At 36.6% G+C, this 10,463-nt stretch overlaps 2 protein-coding genes across 2 annotated transcripts in view; both read right to left on the minus strand.

The window, feature by feature from the left end:
* LOC107663896 (aspartate--tRNA ligase, cytoplasmic-like) overlaps positions 1-4,303 on the minus strand; it is a 33,475-nt gene extending 29,172 nt beyond the window's left edge. The window contains exon 1 of the mRNA XM_016454296.1: positions 4,121-4,303. Coding sequence (XP_016309782.1) covers positions 4,121-4,143 — 23 coding nt within the window. The 5' untranslated portion in view covers positions 4,144-4,303. The remainder of the gene's footprint in view (positions 1-4,120) is intronic.
* A 2,411-nt stretch (positions 4,304-6,714) lies between these two features.
* On the minus strand, positions 6,715-8,588 carry LOC107663919 (C-X-C chemokine receptor type 4-B-like). The gene is made up of 2 exons (XM_016454328.1): positions 8,512-8,588; positions 6,715-8,273 (listed from the first exon to the last, which is right to left on the minus strand). Exons 1-2 carry the CDS (start codon positions 8,524-8,526, stop codon positions 7,227-7,229), a joined length of 1,062 nt encoding a protein of 353 aa, XP_016309814.1. The 5' UTR covers positions 8,527-8,588; the 3' UTR covers positions 6,715-7,226.
* Positions 8,589-10,463: the final 1,875 nt, after the last annotated feature.

Raw genomic sequence — 10,463 nt, forward strand, 5'->3', positions numbered from 1 at the left:
AATATGTGTGTGTACTGTGTATATTTATTATGTATATATAAAGACACACACATACAGTATATATTTATATTCATATAATTTGTATATAAATATATTTAATATATAAACATAACATATTTTTCATAAATATATTCATGCATGTGTGTCTATTTATATATACGTAATAAATATACACAAATTCCGGTACCTGAGAATGCATCTGGGTGCATACGCTACAGAGAGAGAAAGAGAGACCCTGTGACGTGATGTCACCCCTGCAACTCGTTCAAACAACACACAGGGCAAGCCGAAATGTTCTGAAGTGTGGTTACATTTCTAGGGCCATATGGGCATTCTGCGAAAACACGGATAGGATCGTGGAGTCCATTCATAAAAACATAATTTACTCTATAGCGCGGAATGTCGTGGAATTCGTCAATTTTGGACGAATAAATCAAAAGTAGCCACTGCCACTTAATTCGAATCGCGATATGAACTAGTGTCTGTGAATATTAAAATGCAAAAAGACTGTTTAAATATGAATCCTGCATGTTCCGCTTGCTTCTGTATGTATGAACGGCGGTAATGCGGTTTTGTTTACTACACAAATACTGAAGCATGCGTGACGCTCACGGTGATTTTCGGCCTCTGCGTCTCACTATATGACGGCTTGAACACAAAAACGTATGCCATGTCCAAATACCCACACTTGCGGTTTTTGCACTTGACCACTTGACTACTAATATGACGTATTTCCTGTATTTGGCCTAAGTGTTCATGTCAGCATGAAGACCACAAGTGTGTGTACAACTTTTCATTACCTGATGAGACACACTAGTGTTATAAAAATGCAAGTGTTTACAGAGTTTTATTATTATTTTCAATACTTTGCATTTTAAAAGCAACTTCTAAATGTCTGATCAGTAGTCTCTATAATAGATGACACAATTTAATTAAGTGATAAAAAGCAGTTGCAAATCTTGTACAAAAATAAATATACTAATCTTTGCAGCAATAAAATGTGAAGCACTTAGTTTTAATTATATGTAATATCTTATTATTATTAATATTTAACTTACATTGGAAAGGTTTCTGTGACCTCTCACGCGATCTTGGCAAAAAATCTCCCAATTTATTTCCAGAACATGATGCATGATGGGATACACTAAGCCTCGAATACCGCTCCGGAGCGGTATCCGAGATAGTGTGGATTTAGTGTGCATTAAGGGCACTGTGCTTTGGCATTTTTAAGACCTGGGACAATCTTGCGCACTTACATCCTGTCGCGCGCATGGTATACGCGTGTGGGTATTTGGACAAGGCATTAATCTCCAGAGCTGCTGTGAGAGTCACTTCGCGAGAATTTTACCATTTCATTTGAGAAAACTAGCATCATCATACTGTATACACACAGAAACTTCATGGCAACCTGTCAAAATAAAAGTATGGTTTAACATGTAACAGAAATATATTACTCTTGTATTACTTTTGTAAAGTATAATGTACATGTTTAAATATTCAATTTTCTATCAAATTTAAATAAAACAATTAAATGATAAAAAATAAATATTACAACTAGATTAATCACTTAATTGTAAAGTTAAACTTTGTAGGGCCCTATTGTTCAAAATGTTGAAATTGAGACTATTGGACTTATTTTTTCACTGAAATAAATGTTTTTGTAATTACACAGAGTAAAGTACCGAAAAAAGTACCGTTGGGTACCGGCACCGAAATTCAGGTACCGATACCAGTACCGTACCGGTTAAAATGTGAACGGTACCCAACCCTATATGTAATACTCAGAAACATTTTTTTTTCAGGAATTTAATTTACTAGCCTATTATTAAATTACATGACATTGGCCATTCTGCTCTACATAAGAACTGGCAATTAAAAAAAAAACATAGACACTAGCTTATTTCCTCTATATAATGATATGACAGGAAACAAGCTTACTTAGAAAAAAATCTCTCATTTAGATATTGTTTGTCTTAGCGATCATAAAAATGAAATCAATTACTCTGAAATGACTTTCCTTTTTGGCATTAACACCTGAGTCCATTGCTTCATTAGTTCAGACACTTGGCTAACCAACACTTAACACTTAACCAAGTGAGTCTAACATTTGCCAAGACTACCACCCATCCATCATTAGTTAATACGGCAGAGATGAATTACCAAGCAGTGCAACAGTTATTTAAAACAAACACAATTACACAGAAACCCCAACAAAATGTAAACTGATCACAGGGCAGAGGTTAAAGGAAATGACATCCATGATCTCCATTACCATTTTAAACTCATTAAATAACACATGGTTTCCGGTTAACAGGACTGACCAACCGCTTTAAATACACCCATTACAAATCACTCATTTGCTAAATTTAAATTCTGTCCTCTCGCTCTAAGGATATGAATGGCACCATTTAATCTGAAACCACAAGAGTAACAGGTGGTCAACAACATGAGCAGAACAAACCCATGCTCCACCTCAAGACATTCAACAGAATTTACTATTACACTAATTACTCCAAACAACAGAACAAACAGAGAAACTGTGACTCCACTGAAAAGTCTTGCCCTTTATCCAACACTGATCTACAAAGAACCTCCAAAAACAGCAGAATCTGGGCAGGCAACCATATGGCAGCCCTCAGGCAACACAGGATCAAGTGCCTGTACACAGAGCTACAGAAGTTTAAACACAATGGATCGGTGAAAGTCTTCCCCAGCACTACCACTGCCAAGACAACAACGGTCCAGCCGTGGGCACCGCTGAGACCTCAACCGTGCCAAAGTGGGCAATAAACAACTCCACTACCCCCTCTGCATTATGCATTAGCACGTAACGGCAGTGGAGGACATAAAGGGCCACAGTGAAGATATGCACAGCACGGAGCACTTTTCAAGGGAATTCACGGATGACGGTCCCCAAAGCATCGCTGCAATTTCTGCTCACAGGAAATTGGAAGCACTGGGGCAGATAGAAGAGAATGAGAAGACTGCCGATAATTAAAGGCCTGTGCCAGATTCGAGGTTATGTATTTACATAGAAACACAAGGCCCGGAGCAGAGCAGGGCTATAAAAATAAGGGTGGAGCATTCAGATGCCCTCCACACCACCCCAGAACGCAGCTGTTGACTCATCAAATTATGGTTTATATATTAAACCATAGACAGTATTGTTCACATAACACTGCTTTGGGCACAGCATAGCATTATTATATAAATAATCCGTTTAATAATTCGTCTGCTAATAACTAACATGAAAAAAATCAATGTAATTAATATCCGAGATCAAAACGAATCTTTCTTACTTTCACTTTGTGTTTGAAATGTTACTTTCAATTTGGTTTTTGAAAAGTAAAAGTAGGTCAAGGTGTTTACTTATTGGAAATTCTTCTATTAAAAGAACTATTATTACAATGGCCTCTTTTATCGGATCCAGGGTTCCCAAACCTATCGATCAATTCATTTTCATGACTTTATAGATTATTTTCCACATGAATTATTGGAAATGCTTTTCTTTTGAGCTTTCTATTTATCATAGAATCCTGAAAAATGTATCACGGGTTCCACAAAAAAAAAAAAATTAAGCAGCAGAAATGTTTTCAACATTCATAATGACAATAATTGTTTCTTGAGCAGCAAATCATTATCATCAAACTGTGTCTTTCATTACGCCATTAACAGACATTACCTTGATTATTAAAAACTAACTATCTGCAACTAGTACATCATAAACACTGCTTATCCATATCAAATGTTTTCTTTACAACATAAAACTCCTCCACACTAACTCTGTTTATTAACTGTATTGCATTTTAAACGTCTCCACGATAAGATTTCTTCTCTTCTATGTCAGTAAATTGATTTGATTCCAAACGAAGTTAAGTCAAGATAATTCACAAATTAAAGTTAAAACTGTTGCAAAAGTTATTTAACATATCTGATCACTTGTTTACCTCCAAGTGTTAGTATATAAAGACACTGTTCTGCTGTCATAGTTAAAGATCTATAAACTGCTGATGCAATCATCTGCAACTCTATTAGATTCAGCTAGCAGCAAGGAAAGCTAATGAATGCCCTGACCACAAATATTACACATCCGCAGAAAACAATGAGATTGTATTCTCACCCTTGTACATTTTCTTTAGTCATAGTTCGGCTCTGAAGGGATGTAGTGAAACAAAAGCACTAGATATTCAAGATTTCAGTTTTGTTAATGGGCAGTGACAGCCACTGGGAACGGTGGACATGTGGAGAAGTGTGGAAGTGTTTTGCTGTTGCACATTCCCAGCCTCCTCGCGAGTCCGTGTAGAACACGTCTCCGCGGAAAAAGGTTCCTAGTTACTGGTTTATACGCACACGCTCTCAGTGCAATTCGTCTTTGAGCTGCTCAGCTCGTGTAAAAAAAACAGTTAAATTAATAAGTGAAATAAAACATTATATAGTAACAGTGCAACTGCCATCCCAGAAAAATAATGTGTTAAACATGAGTTAAATCATATAAACCCTTTGAATATGTTCTGCCTCTATGGTTTATAGTTAGCCTACTTCAGGGCTGTTAAAACGCTTCTGTAACCTGATGAATATTAATTTCCGAGAAACATAGACCTACTGTGGAACATGTAAACATATAATATATATATTATATATTACATACATACTGTATATATTATATGTTTGTATGTTTCTCAGTAGGATTGCTTCATATAACCAGGGTCACTGGATAATTAACGAGGCAATAAATAACCTCAAAACACTCTTACTCTTGAGTTACAGACCACCATTTCTGTTTGTTCTATTCAGTTGTGTTATAGAACTATAAAGTCTTTCAAGAGCTATTGGTCACAGGAGGTCCTGATGCAGGAAACTGCCTTCCTGATCCTTCAGCCAAAACAATGTAAACGTAATAATAAACGAATGGCAAGAGTATGAAATACAGTCTGATAAACCTGCTGTGCAATAAAGCTCCCTTTATAGCTTTATTTACACATCTAAATAAACAGGTCGATCACATTTCTGGCCATATTTGAGAAGCAGCTGGCTTTAACAAAGCAACTTCTTTTTTTCTTTTTTTTTACCTTGATTACTTTCTAAATAGCCTACAGTAGGCTATCATACTTTCTATGTGTTCTTTTGTTCTCACATAATTATCTTCTTTAAGACATTCATTATTAAAGGCATGAATTATCAAAGGGCTGTGATTTGAGTGTTTGGATGAACTTAACATCTGACCTGTGACATGCTTGGCTAAGGTTTGATCCAGGATTTGATAATATAGTGTTTTCCCAGCAGATTTCCAGAAGCTCCTTTTGGTTTGTCTCCTTTCAAATGGCAGTTTAGAGATGGGAGAGATGGTCCAGCTGAGCTCATTGGAGTGTTAATGGTGTGGCGTGGCTTTTGAGAACAGCTCTTATGCTAATGACAGAACCATTCCAAAACATTTCCAAATGAACAAAATGCAGCACCGAATGCTCTATTTTTACTGACCTCTTACTGTGAGAGCAGACACTGAAAAATAACCATAAACCTTAAAGTCTGATGCAGGGTACTTCACACCTCATTGGACTCTTTAGAAATGGTAATTTTAGCCCACTGTGTTAAAGATGAGTTAAGCCATTACAATATAAACCTTGTGAATATCTATGTTCTGCCACTGTGGTTTATAGTTTCTTCAGGGCTGCTAACTTGTTTCTGTAACCTGATGATTATTCATCAAGCAATAGACCACAACTTGGTGACTAAAATCTTTGCATTGCAAACAGAGGTCAAAAGTGCACGTCTTCATATCAACAGTAATCCTATATAAATTCTTAAGTAAGAATTTACAGAATTTACCAAATCAAAAGATAAAATAAAGAATATTTGTCATTTTTCTTCTCTTTCTTTTTCTTTCTTTCTAATTTTTTTTGCATATAAAAAGTACAGCTTTTAATAATTTTGCATTTTTTAATTAATAATTCTAATTATATATATATATATATATATAAAATTATATAATATATCATATATATAATCTAATTGTATAATATATAATTTAAAAGGTAAATTACTGAATCTTCAATTTTTGTTATACTGATTTTAATTTATGCTGTTTTAAATTTAAGTTTTAAATTTTTTTTATTTCTAATAAGAAATTACTGTATTGCATTGATGAGAATCATTAGGGAAAATATAGTATATAATAAAACTAAAACTTCAAGACATTACAACAAAGTAGAGGATAAAATGTATTTAATTGTCTTTTGGGTTTTATCTTTTGATTTGTGGGACATTTTCTTGATAGGTTTAGTCAAGACCCATTAAAATGTTTCTAAAATGTTTTTCTCTTATACCAGTATAAGACATTACATTTGTATTCTGTAGATTTTATAATTTCAAACTTGACATCTTCAAACTACCTCATTAACTTCTTTTGCTTGTTATTTGATACAACAACAGAAATCCCGAAGGACGGCCAATTCTGTCCCTTTGTAGGTTAATGGGTGTCTTGTATCAGCAGTTGCTTAAAACGCTGAAGAACACAGATGTTCTTAAAATTACAGACCCTCTCCTCAGCCATTCTGTTCAGCGGGAGATCAGGTGGAGCTTTTGTTTTGGTAACTTGACAGACCTTCACCCCACTTCAGCTCTGCCCCACCCCCCACTGAGAGATTGGGGTGGAGGGGTGTGTGTGTGTGTGTGAGTATGGCCACTGGAGAGTAGTAATGACACTGTCAGACCTCATTAAAATAGGTGATTTTAAGGTTTTATTATGAAATAGAAGTAAAAATGCAACAATTGTGACATGATTAAATTACAACCCCTTTTTAATTATTTTTTTTACAGTGTGAGCTACCATTTCAATAAATATCAAAAAGCTTATGTGGAAATTGGAAAAGCTAAGTGCACACACACACAATGGCAAACAATGAACTATGTACAAATAATTTACACTACACGTTCGGAATCAGACAAAAGACTATGCAACAGTTTGCTAACATTTCCTGATAAGAACTTCTGCAAGTATACAGACTTTGTCAAGGCTCTGCCTTTAGGTCCTGCAATAAAAATACTAAGAAAAAAAGTACTAACATAAAAAAAAGATTAATTTAAGTAGTTGAATAAAAAGTGTTACAAAATTATCAACACAACAAGTTTACAATATACAAAAAGTGTTGTAAAGTCCTTTAAAAATAAAATAAAATAAATGAAAGCTTAGTCATCCATGTAGGAAAGTTTTATGTACAAAGTGCCCGTTAACTGGACAGGACACTAGATGACTCTGACTCGGTAGATACCGATGATATAGGACCTCTTTTCTTGGTCAGCATCTTGTGACTTGATCTACTGCTGATGCTCAGAGCGTTACGGGCAGATTTACTGAACTTGACTCCCAGGAAAGCATAAAGGATGGGGTTGAGACAGCAGTGGAAATACGCAAGCGCCTCAGTAAAGAAGATCCATTTCTCCAGACCCTGCTCCAGGAAACAGCTGTGAGATATTACATTCAACATCACCAGAGCGTCCACCAGGATGCCGGCACAGTAAGGCAACCAGCAGATGAAGAAGCAGAGGATGAGGATGACAGTTGTCTTCAGCGCCTTCCTCTTCAGGGCCTGACCTTTGGAGCTCTTGGACAGTTTTGAGATGATGATACAGTAACAGGTCAGAATGATCAGACCAGGCAGCAAAAAGCCAACGATGATGTGCTGGAAACGGAAAACGGCCTTCCACACTATGTTCGCTTGCTGTGGGTAGGTGAGCTCGCAGATCGTATTCATGCCCGCATTGTGGACTTTGGCAAACACCAGATCAGGCACGGTGAGCAGGGTCGCTGGAAGCCAAACTCCAAGGTAGATCACCCTCTCTGCGAGCAACCTCCTAAAGTTCTGGCTGTTTGTGGCACGGACGACCGCCAGGTACCTATCCAGGCTGATGAAGGCCAGAATCAGCACGCTGCTGTACAGATTCAGAGTGTAGATCATATTGACAGTGACGCACAGAAATCCCCCAAAAAGCCATCCGCTAGCCGCATCCACAGCCCAAAAGGGTAACGTGAGGACAAACAGGAGGTCAGCGATGGAGAGATGCAACCTGTATTTGTCGGTCATGTTCTTTGACTTCTTTTGGAAGCCCATCACAAGCACAACAAGTCCATTGCCAATGATTCCCAGGACAAATATAATCCCATATACAATAGGAAGAAAGATCTTCTGGAAGTCATTGCCGACTGTTAGGTCACAGAGTTCGTCAAAGTCAAAGTCTCCAGATCCGGAGTCTGAGCTGTTGTCTAAAATGATGTGCTGCAGAAAATAACAGTACATTGATTAATTTCACATAAATTATATGCTAAAAATCACAAAGTTAAAACAGTTTTAAAAAGTTTTAAAACAACATGCAAAACCTAAATGGTAAAACGTGACACCCAAAGTGCAGGTTGCAAGACATGATAAACATAAACAACAGACTAAGCCTTATTAATAAGTATTTAATCAAACATCAGACTACAGAGCGATTTACATTTGTCCTAAATAAACTTACATCATAAAAGTCCATGTTGTTCAAACAGATGAACGTATAAACCGCGCAAAAAGTCTCCACACACTTCAGTCAACGGATCATCACCTCCAGCAGCTTTTAAATAGTCCTCTGGAGCCTGGCACGCCCCTTTTTATTCAACAGGGCGGGGCCATGAGGTAGGCGGAGCTCAGCAGGGCAGCGCTGAGCGCTCTCGTGCGCTGTATTATGAATGCACGCTGCCTCCAATGGTTATTGACATAATCTTTAAATTTGTGTTTCACTCGTGCCTGGTACAACAATAGTTTCTACACAGACTTTTGCTTCAATGGCACTGCTTGTATTACAAATCAAGGTAGATAGATAGATAGATAGAGATAGATAGATAGATAGATAGATAGATAGATAGACCTATTACTTATTACAAATATACCACAAACATTGCAATGACTAAGGAAGTTTATTTTTATTAATTTTAAAACTTATTTTATATTATAATTTAAATTCAATTTAATAGCCTATTTGATGTTATTTTATTTATTTTCTAAGCAGCTACAAGGGGGATAATGAGCAGTCAGCAGGTCGTTATTGCAAATTAATTCCCTTAAGGACAAGACCAGCCACTCTGTTTTGTGTTGGGGTCCTGATCATCTGTCAGGGTTTATTTTGTGTTAAAGGAACAGTTCACCCAAAAATAAAAATTTGCTGAAAAAACTAAACAAAAACAAAACTCACCCTCAGGTCATTCAAGATGCAGCTGAGTTTGTTTCTTAATCAAAACAGATTTGGAGAAATTTAGCATAATGTCACTTGCTCAGCAATGGATCCTCAGCAGTGAATGGGTGCCGTCAGAATGAGAGTCCAAACATCACAATAATCCACAAATAATCCACATGACTCTAGTCCATCTGTTAACATTTTACAAAGCAAAAATCTGTGTGCCTATAAGAAACAAATCCATCATTAAGGCATTTTAAATTCAAACAATCACTTCTGACAAAAATAGTCCATAATAATGCTTCCTTCAGTGAAAAATTCCATCCCCTGTTATCCTCTTACATCAAAATATTTGTTTAGAACTGTTTTGGATTACAATGTAATGCAAAATTTCTCCAAATTTGTTTCTGATGAAGAAACAAGCTCATATACATCTTGGATGGCCTGAGAGTGAATACATTTTCATCAAATTTTCATTTTTGGGTGAACTATTCCTTTAAAGACCATCTGACTGTACATTATCCCTTACATATTAATTTAATCAGTTCAGCTGAAGTGAACTTTCCCACCACCTAAAATGTCCTCCCAGACACCCCAGCAGTTTTGTTTATGATCACATTGTGTTTCTTGGGTGAAGAACAGTGTGAAGGCCGTTACTGGTGGCTTTAGGCTTTGTAGTGTGATTTACTAGATGACAGGTCTCCTCTGGACCTATTTGCCATTTGTTTCGTGCAGAACTCTGATTGCTGAAGGAACCGTGAGTGATGAAAGAAGAAGGTCACGCAGTCACTTCCATCATATGCCTAGACTAACATTTCATGACAGATCCAAACTCCCTGTGACTCTGCTAAATCTCAGCTATGACAGAATCGCATTTCTTTGAAACATGAGACACTTATTTAAGTGATTTATTCGTTTCATTTTTGAGCAACATCTTTGCCATCTAGTCAACTTATGTTTCTTTTAGTGTTTGTTGTTATGTCTGTCCTCTCATTAGGTCGATCCCTAATGGTGCTCTTAGCATTAGAGCCCTGTGGACCGCACAGATGGAATTCCTCCATCCATTGTGTTACTGTGAAACATCAACAGCATGGGCCTCTGGTGAGTAATGGATACGGAATGAAGGTGACTCAGGAAAAATATAAGTAGATGTAAAAGTGTTCACTGACAGATGAAGACATGAGAGAATTTTTATGCACTTTTTCTTAAGGATCATGTAACTGTGTACAATAACAATAAACACTTGATCCTACAAAACG

Source organism: Sinocyclocheilus anshuiensis, unplaced genomic scaffold (genome assembly GCF_001515605.1).
Source record: "Sinocyclocheilus anshuiensis isolate Anshui unplaced genomic scaffold, SAMN03320099.WGS_v1.1 scaffold976, whole genome shotgun sequence".
Classification (NCBI taxonomy): domain Eukaryota; kingdom Metazoa; phylum Chordata; class Actinopteri; order Cypriniformes; family Cyprinidae; genus Sinocyclocheilus; species Sinocyclocheilus anshuiensis.